This window comes from Cygnus atratus, chromosome 2 (genome assembly GCF_013377495.2).
Source record: "Cygnus atratus isolate AKBS03 ecotype Queensland, Australia chromosome 2, CAtr_DNAZoo_HiC_assembly, whole genome shotgun sequence".
In the NCBI taxonomy this organism is placed as follows: domain Eukaryota; kingdom Metazoa; phylum Chordata; class Aves; order Anseriformes; family Anatidae; genus Cygnus; species Cygnus atratus.
Window position 1 is genome coordinate 15,575,241 of NC_066363.1, and position 20,602 is coordinate 15,595,842.

General features: G+C 38.9%; 1 protein-coding gene across 2 annotated transcripts in view; it reads left to right on the plus strand.

The window, feature by feature from the left end:
- KIF5B (kinesin family member 5B) overlaps window positions 1-16,955 on the plus strand; it is a 35,647-nt gene extending 18,692 nt beyond the window's left edge. The window contains exons 12-26 of one of the 2 annotated variants that reach the window (XM_035545564.1): window positions 92-285; window positions 1,079-1,147; window positions 2,227-2,433; window positions 3,579-3,722; window positions 4,533-4,721; window positions 5,591-5,708; window positions 6,044-6,105; window positions 6,198-6,307; window positions 6,678-6,779; window positions 8,738-8,798; window positions 8,893-8,964; window positions 9,099-9,203; window positions 9,840-10,056; window positions 11,854-11,986; window positions 14,414-16,955. In XM_035545564.1, the coding sequence (XP_035401457.1) occupies window positions 92-285; window positions 1,079-1,147; window positions 2,227-2,433; window positions 3,579-3,722; window positions 4,533-4,721; window positions 5,591-5,708; window positions 6,044-6,105; window positions 6,198-6,307; window positions 6,678-6,779; window positions 8,738-8,798; window positions 8,893-8,964; window positions 9,099-9,203; window positions 9,840-10,056; window positions 11,854-11,986; window positions 14,414-14,420 (1,790 nt within the window). In that variant the 3' untranslated portion in view covers window positions 14,421-16,955. The remainder of the gene's footprint in view (window positions 1-91; window positions 286-1,078; window positions 1,148-2,226; window positions 2,434-3,578; window positions 3,723-4,532; window positions 4,722-5,590; window positions 5,709-6,043; window positions 6,106-6,197; window positions 6,308-6,677; window positions 6,780-8,737; window positions 8,799-8,892; window positions 8,965-9,098; window positions 9,204-9,839; window positions 10,057-11,853; window positions 11,987-14,413) is intronic. The other variant, XM_035545565.2, reaches the window with a different exon arrangement.
- Window positions 16,956-20,602: the final 3,647 nt, after the last annotated feature.

Below are 20,602 nucleotides of genomic sequence, written 5' to 3' on the forward strand. Positions count from 1 at the left end.
CAAATACTCTTAAACAGGAAGTAGTAGATCAGTTTAGCAGTAAAGATGGCTACCTATCAAAGTAAAAATGCTTTGTATTTCTTTATTTAAGGGGAGACTGTACCTGTTGATGAACAGTTCGACAAGGAGAAGGCCAACTTAGAAGCTTTTGCAGTGGACAAGGATATTACTATTGTTAATGATAAACCAGCAACCACAATTGGAGTAACTGGCAATTTCACTGATGCTGAGAGAAGAAAATGTGAGGAGGAAATTGCCAAACTATACAAACAACTGGATGACAAGGTATGCCATTCTTATTCATTCTTATTTAATGTAAGACATCTTGAAAATCCTTCTTGAGCTACGTTATGTAATGCTTAATTTGTCAGTCTTCATTTGTTAGCACAGCTTGTTTAAATATTTGCCAGGAGTGCTTATTCTATTTCTGAAGTTCTGATTAAGAAATATCAAAATTGCTTGATCTGGTACTAAGTGAGCATCCTTTCCCCACTTTGCTGAAAGTACTAAAAAGTGTACTGAATGCAAAAGTGCATATGGGGGGGAAAAAGATAGAAAAATAAGAAGGAAGAGCTCATGAGAATCTTCAATAGCTTTTCTGCTTTCTGGGTGTATGCCATTCCAAGCTGATAGTTTGGATTAACTCTATACCAAAAGGAGGAAAATAATGAGTAAAAAAGGAATAAAAAAGGTATTCGGAAGTAAAACCCCTTACTTTCAAATAAGATATGCATACATTGAACATAGTTTCAAACATAAGCAGTAGTACTAAATATGGAAAAAAAATCTTTAAATTATATCTGATTTATTTAATGGAAGCTGGAACAACTTGGAGAAGACTTGTAAAAGCACAGACATAAGAATTTTGTCCTTGAAGCATGTTTTATACTTGGTGTATATGTTAAGATACTAAATGGGTCAGCCTGTGATTCAAAAATATTTCTTAAGTTTATTGCTTTGAGTTGTCTAATTGTCTCAGAATATAGAAAGGTTAGATGCCTGATGCTGCCTTCTCTTAGATTATTTTTTCTCAGTGGTATTTGTCAGTGTATTGAACACAGTCTTAATTCAACTGCAGGATGAAGAAATTAATCAGCAGAGCCAACTAGTAGAAAAACTGAAAACACAAATGTTGGATCAGGAGGAGGTGAGTTTTGTTTTTGCATCTTTATACTGCTTTTCATTGACTTTTCTTTTGGACATGTTCTGAATAGGTTGTAGTTTATGCCTAGGGAGTAAGATGGTTGATTATTACTGTATAATAGTTTTCTTTAAATCAGACTCGAAATGATCTGCTTATTCATTCTTCCTACTCATGCTGTGCTTCTTGAGTAAGCTGAATCAAATGTAGCCAGGTTTGAGTATCCATGAAGGCAGAAGGAACTGAAATCTTTTATATAAAGACACTGGCTCCTGTTTCCTTCTTACAAAGCTAGCAGTTTGTCAAAACTAAAGATACCTTGGTTTACCGTTAAGAAATACGTTTTGTGGTTTACTCTGGTCAATATTGCTGTACTGACAGATGGTGGGCGGGGATATGCGTGGAATTTCATTGTCCCTAATAAAAAGAGAAGTATCTCAGTGCTACTTCAGTCTGCACTTGCTAGAATATTTGAACCATTTGTATGTGCATGCTGTCAGTGATATAACTTAATTATATGGGAAAGTACCTAGCAATTTCAGTTAGCCAAGATATCGGAGCAAATAATTCTGTTTACGAAGTCTAAAAAATAAAATGAAAAAAAATCTTGGTGTATAGGGCAAGAAGAAAATGGGTTAAGGACTCAGGAAGTTGGAGCTGTTATTTACTCTTTACTTAAATAAATAAACCTGCGTCTTTATCAACTCCTCGTTTTGTTCTAGCTATTTGTCAGCAACTAACGGTGTTAAAGTGCTGAAAGTTTAATCCCTAGCCTGCTGACAATTTCAGACTTGAGTAGTGTTCGGTGACCTTTTTGCAGTTTTCCATACACGTTTCCAGTTGCTGGTCTTAAGTGCCTTCGTCCGTAATCATTTCCATTTTGCAAAGACTTCAGAAGCTGAGGAATTCTGTATAAGTGTACCTCGCTTTCTGTCCTCGGTGTCCTTGTTTTGTTATGCTAGACATCATAAAAATGTAGATATAGGCAGTTACAGTAGTTGAAAGCATTACTAAGATTTTACTTGTTCATGCAGTGTTCTTGATGGTAATGACTTGTTTTAAACAAATCTCTATCAATGTTGTAGCTTTTAGCATCAACCAGACGGGACCAAGACAACCTGCAAGCAGAACTGAATCGCCTTCAGGCTGAAAATGATGCCTCTAAAGAGGAAGTGAAAGAGGTGCTACAAGCCCTTGAAGAATTAGCTGTCAATTATGATCAGAAATCTCAGGAAGTAGAAGATAAGGCAAAGGAGTATGAACTGCTTAGTGATGAACTCAATCAAAAATCGGTAAGAAAAGGGGTCAAGAAATTGCTGAGTCTTCAATAAAAGAATTCTTGCTTTGTATCTCCAAGCTGTATTTCTTGCTTGGAGTCATTTAAAGGTTTTCACGAGGGAAAGTGAGTTTAATTCTAAAACCTGTTTCATACCAGAAAACTCATTTGATGACTTAAGTGACTGATAAAATTTTTATACGGCTTTCTTTTTCCCCTTCATTTCCCTTGTATAAACCTCTGAGAATTCTTTCCTGGCTGATGTGGCCCGAAAGGTTTCTTGCCCCATCAAAATCTGTTTCCGTCTTCTCCATCTTTGCTCTGACAGTTTATTTCATGCCACCTAATCTTTACAGGTCTAGTGAAACTATCCATGGCAACTGTGCTAGTTCTTTCAATAACATTCCAAGATTATTGCACAGTTTTAATGCTGATGCAAGCTGACAGAACTGAGAGATGGATATAAAAGTAAAGACAGTTCAATGTTCTCAGTCTGTCACAGCTAACCCAAGCAGTAACTATCCTTTTGTATCACTAGCTGGAACTCTCCTGCTGTAGAACTTCAGATGTGTTTTTTAAAACTGATCAGCAAAGAGCCACCAACTTCTGTGTTTGCAAGCTGCTTTAGCTGCAGCCACTGCAAGCACAGCAGCTCAAACCAACTGTAAGTCTACTCTAGAGTAACTGCAGTGCTTATGGACACTCAGAATTAGGTGTCATATTTTAATTTCCAAGCAGGAGAGAGTTAAGAGCTCTACAAATATAGCAATATAGCAAAAAGTGTCGGACTTGTTGTCCACGTACCTTTTTTCCTATAAATGCAATCCTCTGCAATATTTAACCCAGTATAACTCTGAATACTGCTTAACAAAGTTGACATAAATTTTGTTGCTGAGTTGTAAGATTACATTTTGTGAGCTGAAGGCCTCTGTCCACAGTATGCAACTTTTCTTTCAGAAATAGTGTCATTGTAGAACTTCTATGTATTTACTGTGTGGAATATTTACTTCGGTTAAATTTTTTTGAAACATGTTCTTTGAAAACAATGTGATACTTCAGTAGTTGTTTTAATGTAGCAAATATCTATTGCTATTTTAAATAATATGAAACTAGTTTTAAAGATGTGTATTGTTTACTAAAATACAACTACTTTTACTGTAGGTCACTTTAGCCAGTATAGATGCAGAGCTTCAAAAACTTAAAGAAATGACTAACCATCAGAAAAAACGAGCAACAGAGATGATGGCCTCCTTACTAAAAGATCTTGCAGAAATAGGAATTGCAGTAGGAAATAATGATGTCAAGGTAAGGTTTAGTTGATGAAACTTTTAATGCCACACACAGACACATACATTACGGATGGGTAGGGTCAGTTTTCTTAGTACAGTAAAAATAACTACCATAGTAACCCTCATACGCATTAGTAATTTGGGCATAAGGTCATTCCTTGCTTCTACTGTGGCTTACTAAGTCCCAAATAGAAATTGATTGCGCACAGACAAGATAGAGCAGATATGATTTCTGAAGTAGTGTTTTCATTCATACTGTTGTTAGAACCATTTCACATGACGGTTTCAACTGCATCATCTTGGACTTGCAGTGGCAATCAAGATGTTAATTACCTTAAAAATGGAACATGGAACTGAAATAAAAGATAAATCGAGAAAATGACTGTAGGACAGGAACATAAGCAGTGTTGTAAGCAACTCGCTACCTTTGTGCAAACAAAAGCATTTGGACAGGGGGAGGGGAACGACACAACAGCTAGTAGTTATTTTCAAGGGTTTATTATACCAGTCATTACTTATTGATTATAACCTGCAGATACAAGTTATAAATGGCTGAGTCAGGTCTGTAAGTGTTAAGCTCGTAAGGGGTATTGAAGGTAATCTTTTAAGTGTGCTGTACTTCCAGGTTATTCATTGGCTATTCATTTAAGTTCCCCAGCAGATGTGAATAATGTTAGGTAATGTGAAGCTATGTTTTGGTGCCCAAGTACTCTGATTACCAGCTGGGGTGGGTGGGTGTAGGGATGCTAGGCACTAAGTTGTTCCACCTCATCTTTAATTCTGTTTCTGTATCTAAGCTTTCTAAATGTGATTCTACAATTTTCAGCAGCCTGAGGGAACTGGCATGATAGATGAAGAATTCACGGTTGCAAGACTGTACATCAGCAAAATGAAATCAGAAGTAAAAACAATGGTAAAACGATGCAAACAGTTAGAAGGCACACAAGCTGAAAGCAATAAGAAAATGGAAGAAAATGAAAAGGAGTTAGCTGCCTGTCAGCTCCGTATTTCACAGGTAAATATTTCTTGAGTTCTTCCTAAATGTTCTTTTGAATCCCATTAACCTGTAAGGGGAGAAAATTGCAGTAACGTTTTTGACACCTAACAAAGTAAGTTGCGTTTGAACAGCCACAGGACTTGGCTGTGTCCTGAATTTTCAGTTTGGGTCCTTCTGAGTAACTATATGACAGGATGGCAGAATTTCTGCAATGTCTGCAGCCTGATAATGCTTTTGCAGCAATTGTATTAAATACTAGTGTGTGTATGTTCTCTGTCACAGGATCCTGTACAAATACAAATCTTACAGAAGGCACTGTCTTGTACTCTGCTCCAATGCAGCAAGCTGAAAGTGGGAGAGGTAGCATTAGCACAGTGGTATTACAGTAGGTTTGCATAGCAGATGAAACTTGCTTCTAATGCCTGATCAGCCGTTTCACTGTGATTGAAGTCACATTGCTGATCTTCTTGAACAATTACCAAAATTGTGACCTACATACACAACTTAATTTCTCTATATTTTGGTATTATTATTTTCTCTATATTGACCATACAGATGGTCATCTTTTATATCAGAAAATGTGTATTTCAGTACTGTTTTCTAAATACAGTGAGTCACTTTCCTCTGATAGTGTTTAACATTCAAAAGCATTTATTCTCCCAGCAAAAAAATTACTTCATTTCATTGAATGGCATGAATTTAAGACGTTGTCTTACAAGCCACATTACAGATCTACTCAAGTAGTCATATTCTTCTTAGAAAGTTTAGTTGGCACCATTTTTGTTTTGAGATCAGGTTACTTCTTTAAAAAGAAGTATAAAGTGTTTATGCAGAAGTAATTCCATGGTACCTAGTTCTGAAGTAAATGAATCTTTCTTCTCTACAAGCATGAGGCCAAGATCAAGTCGTTGACTGAATATCTTCAGAATGTGGAACAGAAGAAGAGACAGCTGGAAGAGTCTGTGGATTCCCTTAACGAAGAACTAGTTCAACTTAGAGCACAGGGTAGGCATAGCTTTTTATAGTCTGTCCATGCCCCATCCAAGTTTAAATACGTAATAATAAATAGGAAATCCTTCTGTCTGGGTTGAAGAGAAGAGCTCCAGGATAGCATTTTGCTACTGAACATACAGAATTAGTCAATAGAAAAGCATATTTGCTGTTTGAAGTGCTAAGGATATGATCAAATTCAAGATGCTGCTGATTCAGCTGGTACGTGTGGGGACAGGTAGATAACTTTTTCCAGATTTTAAAGTGTTGGGCTGAGGGAATTACTAGGCGATTATAGGGAAGATGGAAGTTACTTGACTGAAATGTCGTTTCTCCCCTGTTCCTACTAGAAAAAGTCCATGAGATGGAGAAAGAGCACTTAAATAAGGTTCAAACTGCAAATGAAGTCAAGGTAAGTTAACTTAATTTGTTTCCTTAAACAAAATGAAGTATAACAACTTCTGAAAGCATATAATACATGTTTGGTTGTTTTATTTACAATAGCAAGCTGTGGAACAGCAGATTCAGAGCCATCGTGAGACACATCAGAAACAAATCAGTAGCCTAAGAGATGAAGTTGATGCAAAGGAGAAACTTATCACTGAACTCCAAGAGTAAGCAATTGTCATCATTTTGGTACTGCGAAATATCTGAACTGTGCAAGTACAGAAGCATGGTAGGGTGGGAAGGAAGTGGCTAAGGTTTTCTCCAGCAGTATGTGGTTAGTGTTGCTTTACTGGATGTGGTTTGTTTCAATCAACTGACCCATCACAATGTATCAGAAGCCTTGGTTACTAAGTGTTGACAATTTGATTTGGATTGCAGCTTAGTGGGCTTCTGTTTGATGCTTCTGGTGAGAGCGAGAAGGCAAAGGTCTCTTCTGCTTTAGATTAATTTCATTAGATATCACAAAGATGTGCAGCTCTGTTCCCTATTCTTTCCTGTCCTTTTAAAAACACACCTAACATTTACTTTTGTCTTCAGCCAAAATCAGAAGATGATGCTTGAACAAGAACGTCTTAGAGTTGAGCACGAGAAGTTGAAAGCAACTGATCAGGAAAAAAGTAGAAAACTCCATGAACTTACGTAAGTGATAATCAAGCATAAAACAAATGTGTGTGGGAACATTTGTATTTTTAAAACAAGTGACCTGATAGGATGATGAAGTCCCTTTCACTATATGATATTCTTATTAAAGAGAGGCTCCAGCGCCTTCTTGAACAACTTTTTAAAAACGTTTTTCACTGCCTTAGCATATAAAATTGGAACTAAAATAATGAAAGATATACAAAGGCCAAATCAATCTCGTTGTGTTAATATCCTACAAGCTGGAGCAATTAACTTTTTCATTTTTAAAGCTAAGTTTTGCATGCTCTAGGACTGGAAGAGGTTTACCTTGACTTTACAACGTTTTCATTATTCTTTGTGGTTCTGTGCAATTTAACTAGTCAGGTGGTTCAAACTGGCCTGTTGTTGAGATTCAACAGCTGTGTACTTCATGTAGTAACTAAATAATGTATTTTCTTGAAATAGAGACTGAAATGTTAATGCAAAACTTAAAATTGAATTCCACTTGTGGGTAAGCTTCCACAGGTCAAGCTGAAAAGCAGTTATGAACTTCAAGAAATTTCACCATAATCTATAAATTTTACTAGACTATCAGTAGCACCCCATTTCTGGCATATATAAACTTACCTTTACAGAGGTTAAGAATACTTAACTTTTTCAAAAGCACATAGTTTTTCTTTAGAAGCACCTGACAACTTTCAGGTTTTTAATCATAAAGTTCACACAATCAGGCTTGATTGGTCTGTACGAGTAACCAATAACACATTCTTTTCAGTAGGCTTACTATGAAATACAACGTTGGTTTAAGTGACTTAAATTTTAATAGTGCTTTGGTCTTGTGAATCCATCTTATTCTCATTTATTCTTATGCTACTCAGTGTCCATTACAATAGATTTTCTTGTCTTACAAGATTTGATAAATGCACTTGTGGTTTTCATTTCATTTTGCAGGCTAAAATGTGTGTGTGTATATATATATATATATAGAGAGAGAGAGAGAGAGCGCGCGTTAATCCCTTAAAGGCACGTGCTGTGTTAGAAACCTTGCTCTTCCAAAGACCCGTAAGAAGCATTAAAAATGTCCTCCCCCTTCAATCCAGTTATTTTCCGTTGTATATCATAAATGTGCATGGCAAAGGACTTTTCCAGTGAGGTCTGGAAAATGGATAATGACATTCTTCAGAATGTTTTATTGCCTCAGATGTTTAATCATTTAACTGTGGTCTGGTAACATAACTGGATGAGGAGAATTTTCAAGAGGAAAAGAGGCTCAAATATTCTGGCCACTTAATAGGAGTTGGCTCGTTTTCATCCAGTCCATGGTCGCCTTTTTCTGACCTTGATTCATAAAAAGAGAAGTCCAAATCCCTTCCCTGTGTCCTGTCAGAGTAAGACATGCACTGCAATGTAATTCTGAGAGAACATTAGCGGTGCAGTCAGTGCTTTCCCATTAAATAGGAAGACAGCAGCTCTGAAAAGTAGTGTCATTAGGTTATATTCCTGGAAACTGAGATTCCACTGCTTATGATGCAAACTTTGGCAAATGTAATGGGGATGAGGTGGTGGAACAAAAAAAAAAAATAATAATCCTAAGGCCATCCCTTGGTACTAATTAACACTTTCACAGTTGGTCAAAGCTAAGAGCATTTTGCAGGATAAGATTTTTCCCAAACATTCCTGAACATGATTCTGAAAATCTTTCTTTAACCATTTTAGAAATTCGTAATTTATGTAGCTGAAAGTACGTGTTTGTATTCCTTCAGTGTTAAAAGTACTACCTCTTTTTTCTTCCTGCAACTTTCTCCCCCACCTCATGTGGATTTGAGTGTTGTCATCCATTGGTGATACCCTTAATTGAGGACTTCAGCTGAAAAAGACATTTTCTATTTATACCATATAGTGTTTACCACTCTCTAGTCTCCTAAAACATTTCCAGTTTTGCTCAGATGCTTCAGGTTGAATATATTCTCTTTTAGGGTTATGCAGGACAGGCGGGAACAAGCGAGGCAAGATTTAAAGGGTTTGGAAGAGACTGTGGTAAGTTAGTCAGAATACTTTCCAAAGTAAATGTCAATACTTACTTTTTTCCTTCAGAAATAACTCTTGTCTTTTCCCTCCTCCTTAACTGTAGGCTAAAGAACTTCAGACTCTCCACAATCTTCGGAAGCTGTTTGTTCAAGATCTGGCCACTAGAGTGAAAAAGGTAAAGTGATACTGTAAAGAAACTTGGTGTCTTTGAGATTGTTGTGTAAATTTCAGTTTAAAACTCAACTTAACACGTAAGTTCAGATTTGTATTCAGCATCTTTTCTTCCTCCCTCTGCCTTTGTTACTGCAGAGTGCCGAGATTGACTCAGATGATACAGGAGGCAGTGCTGCACAGAAACAGAAGATTTCTTTCCTTGAGAATAATCTTGAACAGCTTACAAAGGTTCACAAGCAGGTACAATGAGGCTTAATTTCAAGTTTAATTAAAAACAGATAAGCTACTTAAGCTTTGTTATTATGGAAGTGACCGAAAAACTATTGGTCATAAAGTAACTGTTCTATAATCAAATATTTTCATGTCTGGAATGCATTTCTGGATATAAAACAATAGACTAAAGTTTTCCTATAGACTCATTTAATAGACATTTTAAGTGCATGTGGGTATATAACAAAATAGTTGCATTAAAATCAAGGAAGATCAAAAGTTAGCATTTAGAGTTACTGTTCCAATTTGAGGGATGCCTGCCTGTTTCCCTCTGACTAAATAAGAATGTAGTCTTCAAGTGCCTATGTTGGATAGTGTGCCCTTCCACAGTAACGGGCTTTCAAATGATAATCTTAGTGCTGAGCTATTGGACTTACTAGAAGCTTAAGTATGCATAGTATAGTAGCCCGACTATACTGTATATACAGTTATATTTATATATATACACACATAAATATACAGATACAGTAATGTGATGCTGTAATATATATATACAATGAAACTTTATCACATTAGTATATATGCAGTAGCCTGTGGGGGTTTTTGGTTGGTTGGTTCTCCCCATGGAGAGAGACACCAAGAAAATAATAGATTCAATTTTTGTAGCTGGTACGTGATAATGCAGATCTTCGCTGTGAACTTCCTAAACTGGAGAAGCGACTTAGGGCTACAGCTGAAAGAGTTAAAGCTTTGGAGTCTGCACTGAAGGAAGCCAAAGAGAATGCGTCTCGTGATCGCAAGCGGTATCAGCAGGAAGTAGACCGTATAAAGGAAGCTGTAAGATCCAAAAACATGGCCAGACGAGGACACTCTGCACAAATTGGTTAGTAGAGAATCCCTTGGCTCCTAAAACATTTCTCTCTCTCCTGATTTTTTTTATCTTCTTATGTGTGTGTTTTTCAACCATAGTTGTATTCACTTGCATGAACATGGTGTATTTTCAACCACGAGTTATATTGTGGTTAGTCAGACTGTGTGCGCATTTTGTTGTGTGCTTCTTATTAAATGGGTCTCTTCTATGACCGACTTCTGATAGCTGGACTTTTCTACAAGCTGGGAAAGTCTTACCTAGGATTCTGTCCTGTATGTGTGTTGTTTCCTAGAACAAAACAATACGCTGAATACAGAGTCTTAGCTCTGTAACATTATTTCATAAGAATTCCTAAGACTAAGTAGGTGCTTCAAGGCAATGTGAGAGATTGTCATTGCCTTCACGAACAACAACAAAAACTGTCTTGCTTTCTTTAGATCTTGGTTGGGAGGGAGCAGACAGAAACCCCCAACTAACATCCAAAAATCCTTAATCTAGTATTTTTGGTTCTTTGTTCCAAAACATGTAATATTCAGTAGCCCTTCTTAGCCAACAAAAATGATAGCTAGTAGAGTTTGTGTGGTGGAATGCAGTCATACTCTTGGTCCTCCTTTCCACCTGCTATTATGCTGTCAAGTACTGAGGACCAGGAGGGTGTGGGACCTGTGAAGGACTTACCTGTGCCTGTTACAATGTTTTTGTTGTACCAGTAATTATGGGATCCACCTGTATCAGGACTTCAGTAATCAACATACTTACCTTAAATTCTGATTCAGCTGAAATGAACATTGGAGTTGAATTTTGCTTGTATTCCATAGGTTTGTAAAGAGCTGTTCCAGACTAAAACGTTTTTTGTTTTTTTTGGGAGGGCTTTTGGTATGGGTTTTTTGGTCTCCTCAAGTGGCAGCTCAAAAACTGATGCATTCCTGCTTTATCTTTCTGTCAAGTGATCTCTAAGACAACAAACAATTCTCTAGTGAGTTTACCACAGGTATAAAGCTTCCTGTACGTAAGTGTCTGGTTGAACACGTGTTCCAGGAGATTAGTTTGCTGCAAGGCAGAAGTTGAGAAGTTTCTCTGTAGTTGCTACCTGTAGTTTAATATCTGTTTATGTATTTTCTGTTAAACGTGGCGGAACTCTTACGGTTATATAGTTGTGTATGTCTTGTTAAGAGCTAGTGCAAAACTGACTGAAAGCAATTTATGAAAGCATATGCAGCTTGTGAATTTCCTGTCAAAACTACTTGAATTCCAAAGTATAGCAAATTACATAATATATGCTGGTAAGTATTTGATGGAGTGGTGTTTATTTGTGGAGTAACCAGTATGCAGAACTGCTCATAGAGCAAAATAACTAGCTTGTAGAGCAAAATAAACTAATGACATATCATTGAGGAGGTGTGAGAGAAACAGCAGGATATAATGGTTCTTTGTAGGAACATAACACAACCTCGAGTGGTGAATTGTCTGAGTTCTTACTGACAAGAAATAGGACTCTTACAAAGAAATACATTAGGTGGGGTAGATAATACATGTGGGGAAAATCATTATCAGAAACTTTGTTAGCTTTAACACTAGTAGGGACAATAAAAGGAAAACCTTGTCTATTTTTCAGAGCTGATTATATTTGATACTAATCTGACAGGTTCTTGGAATACCATCTCCTAAGCTTGTTTTCCTCTAATTCAAAGTGCATTCAATTTTGATTATTACTTCTAGGCCACTGTAAAATGAATCATTAGTAAATTTGAATAATGAAAGATGAAATTGCTATGTACATATCTGCAATTCATGTCTTGTTTTGTGCAGCTAAGCCTATCCGTCCTGGCCAGCATCCAGCAGCTTCTCCAACTCATCCAAGTGCAATTCGTGGGGGAGGTGCGTTCACTCAAAACAGCCAGCCAGTTGCACTGCGTGGAGGTGGAGGACGGCAGGACAAAGTGTAAGTTTGGCTTGTAGGATTTGTTTTAAGTGTGTGACCACTCTTTGTTAGTATTATTACAGTCCATTCTGTTGTATAAAATCACTTGAGTAACCAAATTAACTTATTTCAGGAATTTATAGCTAGAGGAACAATGCACCTCACTAACTCTGTTGGTTTTGTTCGAAAACTGGCATTTATTGTAAAATGGTAGCTGTTGAGTTACGATGAAGTAGAACAAAATGTAAAAACAGTCGATTGGATATCGTTATCAGCCACAGCAAATAGCTAATTTTTGAGAAGAGTTTGGAGAGTTCAAATTTATTTTGTCTCGCTAGTATTTTTTAATGGTTCCCTTCAAAAAGCATTCAGCAATGAAATAAAAAAAAGTGACCCTATTCTTATGTTGTTCTTACTAACTTTGTGCACTGTTTCACGTGTCTGTAGTTTGGAAGCATTTAACGGAAAAATTCATGTCTTTATCCAGTAAACTTTAATTGTTGCCTAATTAAAATACAGTTATGCTAATTGGAATCAATATGTGCACTTTAAAAATGGGGAATACCTCTTAAGTATGTCTCATAATCTCTCTTTAATCTCATAAATCATTACACTGAGTCAGGTACTTAATATACGTAAGTTACTTGCAGAATCAAGTCTTTTAATTAATGTCTGCGTTGTAGTTGGTCTGTTAGTTACCCAAGAGTAATGCTTTACTGCATCGTCTGTCATCATCTTCACTTTTGAGTGTTGTAATATGAATGCCTTCTAGAAATTCTTAGTTAAGGTTATCTGCATCTTCAGTTTGAAAATAATCCTAAAGTAATCGATTGTGTGGTGCTTAAATCCTGGGCCACCTTTTTTTTTGAAGTGCACCAGAGCACCTTATTAATCTTGTATTCATTTATTTTTATTAGCTGAATGTCTTTTCAAAGTTTTCCATCCAATTTAGTGAAGAAAATCAGGCCGTAGAACTAGTTAGGGTACCTGGTTCTGCTCAGTAGCCTCTCTTAAAGTAGAGGTTGAAGTGCTATGTACTTTAACCTTGAATAAGGTTTAATATGAATGACCAAGCAGCTGGCAATTCATGAACATCTGATTATTATTTTGACAAGGTGAATGTAATCTTGCAGCTACTTCAACTATGAAATCAGTCTAGCTCCGCTGTCCAATGCAGAGGCATATGAAGGTGTGATTGACTTAATATGTTTTTAGATGTCTAAAGCGTGTGGAAACTCATGCTAAAATAATGTTGCCTACAACTCCAGCAAAAGAGTCTATTTAGTCTTATACGTCTTTAAGAGTACTTATTGCTGATATAATCAGCGATAACTAACTCAATTTTGAGCTTGTATCTTGCTTTGGAGAAGGAGCTTTCGCTGTTGGCCACTGGGATTTTAAGTAGGAGACTTAGCACTTTGACTTCTGGACTATTTGTAGATTAATCATCTGGGAGTGAAAAATAAGTATTGGCTAAAGTCCCTTTTTAAAACAAACAACAAAACAACAATAACAGAAACCCCACTACATTATATATGTACAGGATCCCTTAAGCAGTTGTAAAGCTTTCCTACTACTGGCATTGGCACATTACCCACTGCTGTAGAATCAAGCTGAGTTTAGCACTTAAATGAAGCTCATTGCTCTGTCTTTATTCGAACTGTCTCATTTTTGGTTTTGGAAGAATCTCTCCCTTATGGAAGTATGGGAACAAAACTTTGTTGAACTTCATTTTATTATTAAATATAAGTATCTTCTGAGTTTGTGAATACTTAGGTAACCAGTCAGTAGCATTTTTCTCTGTAGTAGTGTCTATTATATCTTTTTTTCTGAGGATTAATACAGATACTAAGCATCGGAGTTTCTGGTTAGGGTAGGAGTTTTGGTACAGTAGAAGCATGGTGTGCTGTTTAACACTTGGAGACCTCCATTTAACTAATTATTCTGGAAATGTTTTAAAAAAAAAAAAGCTGTTATTTCCTCACATAGATCAGACATTTTTAGCGTAATTAATGCCAAATGATCTTTTCATTCCCAGCTCACCTTCCCAAAAGAGCCAAGGCAATACTTTGCAGCAGGTGTTAGGTGGGTACGTGGTACCCAGGCAGTTCTCCCCCTTCCCTGGAAAAGTAGCAATGTTGTAAGAAATGGAGATGGGTTGTAATTGGCTTGATTATAATGTTCACTGCTTTGGGTATCTGGTCTTGATTGCATTAGTCAGCTTATCTTGGTGTAAATTTGTATTGGTAACAGCCAGCATTGCTTAAATGCTTCCAGCATTGCATAATGTCTTATTCTGAAGCAGATGTGTTAGCATTTATCTAAGTGGTTTGAGAACTGAGCTCTTAAAAGCGATGTAAATAATGAATGTGATCTACTGTAAATATAAATAGCTTGGCTTTCTTTGTTTATGAGGTACAAACACTTCTTTATTTTTCTCATTTACAGTTGCTGAACGGTAAATGCAGCGTGAGGAGGCTTGGATATCGTATAGAGGGAGTCATTCCATGACAATAATCTCTCCCTTTGGGGACTGTAGGATTATTTTTTGAAAATGTATAAATTATACCTGGCCTGTACAGCTCTTTTCCCCTTCTACAAATTCTGCTAACTGATTTCCTACCCCCTGCCCATATTCCCCCCAAAAAACAAACTAGAGTGCAATTTTGGCGTCTTGAAAAATGACATGTTAGTTAAAGTGTAGCTCTGCTCATTACACGGTTTGTCTTTCATGTCTTAAATTTAGTTTGCACTGTGCCAAGCTGAATGTACATTAAGAAAATCTTAGTTCAATTTTTCTAGCTTAATTTGTGTACATTTCATTGTCTTAGGGAATGTGCAACAGTGTTTAAGTATATTTTCATTTTTATCACTTCACATAACACTACATGTCCCACTGAATTAGAACAGCACTCTACATTACATTATGGTTTTCTTTTGGAATGCTACATAGAGCATTGGAACTAAATTTCGTTGTACAGTGTAAGAATACTGAAGTGTGCTTACGACAACTGCCATAAGGCACTGCGAGCGCTGCACCACAGAACTAAAGAGTTCAATATGAACAAGGCTGTGTAACTGTTATCTGATTAAATGCCCGTTTATCGGGTTATTTAGAGTTAAATATTGTACAGTAATAAGAGTAAACTGAAGTTTACAAAAGACTCTGGCAATGGATTATCTCATCTGTCCTGTTCCTGATTCTACACACAGTATAGTCTGGTAGAGTGAAAACATTCTGCTTCATTCTGATGAGCCTGTTTATCCATTTGTCTACATCTGTGATGGTTCACTTTCGCTGTTGTAAAATAGTGAAATGAGCACAATCTAAAATTTAATTTGATATTCCACTGCATACACAGTACTGGAATTTTCGGCTAAAGTTTTAACTTTCAATTAAAATTAATTTCAGCAACAATTTCAGATACACCTTATAAAGGATACAGCTCTTTAAAACTATGGATCTGGAAATCCCAGAGGTGTGTTTAAAATAAAAATAAATAAAGCACTATAGTGAATTGTATTTGTAATCCGTTTGTAAGTAGGTATATGAAATGTCCAAAGTAGTAGTTGTTGAATATTTTTCTTCTCTTTGCAATAAAGTCCTCTAAAGTGGCTAATGAAATGAAATGTTTTTTTTTTTGTTTTTGAGCTCCAATACTTCCACTGAGCAGAATCTGGGGTTTAGGTTTTTCTAGTATAATTTGCCTAACTTATTTATAGGGTTTAGCCACTATAATTTTTAGCCTCCTTCTGGATAGAAACTAGTTTCCAGGTCTTTGAGAAAGAAGGAATTTAATGTTGCCGAAAGAATTTAGATAGCTTTCCAGGCCCTGTTAATACCACTTTGTGTGTTAGTTTGAATTTTTTGATGGGTACTCATCAGTTGTTTTGGAAACGGTAGAGATTCTATAACTATTCAGGCAGCAAATCACTTTCAACTTTTATATTATAAATAGACAAAGCATTTATATTATGATGGAGTGTAGTCAGATTTTAGACCTTGAACCACTTGTTTTCTATATCTACAGTAGACTGAATTTTTAATAGTTTGATATTTTTAATGGTTGAGTGTTTCAGTCGGAAATCTCAGTATTTGGGAGTTTTCAGCTTTTAAGACTGTTTTGTTCATTAAGACTGCCAAACACTCCAAACTTGCAGTTGTTTTACAGCATGTCTAAAGACAGCACTCTGCAGAAAGAAAAGGAACAGCAAAAACTATTTCAACTGAAATTTCTCATAATGGAAACAATACTGTCTATCTTCCTCAACGTTAACTGCAGGTTTTCAGGCCTTGATTTTTTTAATTTACAATCAAAAACAAAACCCCACTTTCTTTAAAATGCATTCAAATGAAGCAGGATTTTTTTCTCATGCCTGTGAATGGGGGTTTTATTCCTGTAGGTAGTTATCGTGGGTTTTGGTGCTGAAAATTCCTGTTTAAAATAAAGAAATGATAACTTGTAGCTCAGTGTACCTTTTTATATTTAAACTTTTTTATTTTAAACATTTTATGAAGTTTACCAAGAACTGCCTCTTAAAGTGTTAAATAAGATATATACTTTTTGTTTTCTGGTTTGACTGTCGTAGGTCAGCTGGACAGGACAATTACTGTTTTTTGTAAATTAATATTCAGTCTATACAGGGAATGTTCAACACTGCTGTTTCAACTTGCAGTCTTTGGTTCTTACTTTTATGTTCCTCTAGATCATATTTTTTTTAAAGATGGTTTAGGATAGGAACTCAGTGAAATAATATTTATTTCTGGTGAACAACTAAATTATTTACATAACTTAAATGCTGACTCACTACTGTGCGTAATTCTAAATTTGACATGAGAGGACAAGTCTACCTGTGGAATATGAATTAACTTCAGTACACTTAAGATGCATTTAAAACAATTGGTTTGGGGAAGACGCCATATAGTTTTAACTTACCTGCATGCTGTAAATGTATTTGTGTTTAAATAAAGAGAAGAAAAATCTTTGAATTTTGTGTATTTATTCAGTCTTGACATCAGTGTGTCAAATTGTCCTGATTTATTTATTTATTCTTTTTACTTGTTTCCTGACCAGCTATCTTTGCTTAAATTGTGATCATTGTAAATCTGCAGTTACAACAAGTAAATCTGCAAGCTACAACCTGCTCAGGCATTCATTGACCCAGCCTAAGCTGAGGGAGGGACAGGGACATGCCCAAAGTCTGTCCAAGTTTGTTATAACCAGGGGCTGGGGATAGCGTCCCTTTTGAATGAACCAAGAAGCTGTAATACTGTTTTTTTGTAAATGTCAAATTGCATCACTGTATATAAGGTATGCTACACGTAAAGCTCTCTTGAATCACTTAAATCCATCACATTGCCAAGGGACACAGCAAACACATCTGAAAAATCACTAATAAAGACTGAATATATCAGGATTTTTGCCTGTGTGGTTCTGAGCTGATTCATCTTCTTAAGCTTCCCCTCTTTTCCCTCCCTTAATCACTTTATTCTAGAATTACAGAATATCTTGAGTTGGAAGGGTCACATATGGATCATTGAGTCCAACTCCTGGCACCACACAGGTCTACCCAAAAATTCAGACCATGTGACTAAGTCAAATGCTTCTTAAACTCCAACAGGCTTGGTGCAGTGACTGCTTCGCTGGGGAGCCTGTTCCAGTGTGCGACCACCCCCTCAGCGAAGAACCTCTTCCTGATGTCTAGCCTAAACCTCCCCTGCCTCAGCCTGACACCGTTTCCGCGGGTCCTGTCACTGGTGACTAAAGAGAATAGATCGGCGCCTGCCCCTCCACTCCCCCTCGTGAGGAAGCTGTAGACCATGATGAGGTCTCCCCTCAGCCTCCTCTTTTCCAGGCTGAACAGGCCCAGTGACCTCAGCCGCTCCTCATACGTCTTCCCCTCTAGGCCCTTCACCATCTTAGTAGCCCTTTTTCAGCCAATCTTTCCTGGGGGAGAAGGGGCAAGTGAAGTGGGACTGGGAGGAGTGCAGTTTTAACTTTAACTGCTTTTAGTCTCTTGTTCTGAGAGTTGAAAATGCAGAGGGTACCAATCGACTAGGCTATGCAGTGTAATGGGGAGAGGAAAGATTATTTGAAGAAAAATGTAATACATGTGGATGAGACTGTTGTATAAGGCAGTATTTAGTTTATTTTTGAAAAGGAAGATAAGAGGGTGATGGCTGTCTAGGGGAAAAAAAGGGTGGGTGGAGGGCCACGCAGCATGGTGTGGCAGATCTGTGACGTGGATACCTTGAAGATAAGGATCATCATGGAGTCTGTCATACCCGTGTATACCAGGCATTTTGATATTACTGAATCAAGCTAAATCTACCACATATTTTCTACCTAAGAAACTGGGGGAAGTTTTGATAAGTACCTCCACCAAGTAAGGAGAGCAGCAGAACCCAAATTCTCGGCATTCCTGAATGCAGAAGACTGGGTGTGGAGGACTCCTAAGTGCCCCCCGCAGCAAGCTCTCAGCGAGCCATCCCTGCGGCCTCTCTTCGAGTAGCTCCTACCAGGGGCCCCTGATAATGTTCAGAAAGTGAACTCGGACTTTTCTGCATGTGTGGGGTTATCGGGAGAATACGCCTTGTAGCTGGTAACACCGCGTTGGAGATGGCTGTGGAGCCACTCACACTGTTTGGTGGGTGCTTGGCTGGGCTTTGTGTCGGCAGCAGTGTTAAAAAGGGAATTAATTAATTAGCTCAGCGAGGCTGCTGAGGCTGGGGCTGAGGTCCGGACACCAAACGCCCGCCGCCATCTCCGGGGGCGCCCCCGGTGCCGCCAGGGGGAGCGCGGCGCCCACCCGGCGCCTCCCGGCCCCCGCCCGCAGCCCCGGCGGCTTCGGCCTCAGTCCGCGGTGCCCGGCTGGATGGCGGCGGTTTGCGCTGGGCTTTGTGCCTGCCCTCCCGTCCCGCAAAGGTCTCCGCATAAATCCGCTGTCAGCGCAGCTGAGCCCGGGAAGGCTCCAGCAGGGGACAGAAAACAGGGCCTGGCCTCCTCGGCGCTGAGCGCGGGGACCACCGCCTTCCTCCGGCCTCTGCCACCGGCCTCCTGGGCCAGCTCAGCTGGCAGCCGGCCTGGTCTTCACCCTCTGCTCACTCATGCAGAGCTTCGTGTCCTCCCCAGCCCCGTGGTGGCTTCACCCCGATGGGGCGAGCAGCAGCTCCAGCACGACACCCGCTTCTACCTCCTCCCCGAGTGGAGCAGGGAACAGGGAATGGGGGCTGCGGTCAGTCCCTGACGCTTCGTCTCCACCGCCCCCTCATGGTCCCTCTCTGCCCCTGCTCCCCGTGGGGTCCCTCCCACGGGATGCCGTCCTTCCCGAGCTGAGCCTGCGGGGGCTGCCCACAGGCAGCAGCTCTTCAAGAACTGCTCCCACACGGCTCCGTACCACGGGGTCCATCCCCCAGGAGCAAACTGCTGCAGCACGGGTCCCCCACGGGTGGGCGGCAGCTCCCCCCAGACCCCTGCTCCTGCGTGGGCTCCTCTCCACGGGCTGCAGCTCCGGCTATAGCACAGCAGTTTGATTTTTTTTCCCCTTCCTTCAATCCGCTCTCCCAGAGGCCCAACCAACATGACTCACTGGCTCGGCTCTGGCCAGTGGCAGGTCCCCTTTGGAGCCGGCTGGAGCTGGCTCTGCTCTGACATGGGGCAGCTGCAGGGCTCACAGAGGCCACCCCTGCAGCCGCCCACAACCAAAACCTTGCCATATAAACCTAATACAACTCCCCATGTCCTTTTCTGCAGGGCTGTTGTGCAGCCAGTTGCTACCCTTGATGCCTTCGCCCCACCTGTGGGGAGAAACCCTATTGGCTTTCTAGAGGTGCAGCGTCAGGCAGATCCCCTGATGTGTGACCTTTACAGAGTCACTTAACTCAAACCTGCAGAATTCATACTTATGCTATTTCTTTTTTTCAACTAGCTCTACTGTTGTCATGCAGAACAAGTGCCATTTGTCACAAATAAATGCTCCAGGAGCAGCCCCTGTGTGTCTCTTTCAACGCTGCTCTATGTAAAGTGATGACTGTAAAAGTCTTCTGTCCCACAGAGGTGCATAGAATTGAATCTTGACATTAAAATATTGTGAAAAGCTGCATATTGTGTTTCTGAATAAGCACTGCAGTATTCTTCTAGGCATTTTCTGCTCCTTATTTAAACAATTTTTGCAGGAACATATTTGGAAACATCACACGATTTCGTATCTTTGAGCTGCAAAGCAGTGATATAAGATGCAGAAACTCAGAACTCTCATCTGTGCAATGGGTGAATCATTGTCAAATGCACTCACAGGTGAAGCTCTGAGACATTTTTGTATTCCTCTCTCATCTCCAGCTGACTTGTCTCCATTGATCCACAGACACATGAGCAGCATGAGAGAGGTGGGAAGAGTCATTCCTGATGAGAAATGGATTCCTTCCCCCACACTCATTATTTTAGAGGACTGTCAGTTTCCCTTGGCAGCCCATACAATGGGCTGTGTAATAAATGCAGATAGCATAAAATTAATGTTTCATTCCCATGGTGACAAGCAGTGGCATCCAGTTCCAGCGCAGGATAATTCAGTGACAATATGGCAGCAAACAAGTGCTTTGCCTGTTATGGGCTAATCAGAGATGCAAAGTGTTTGAAT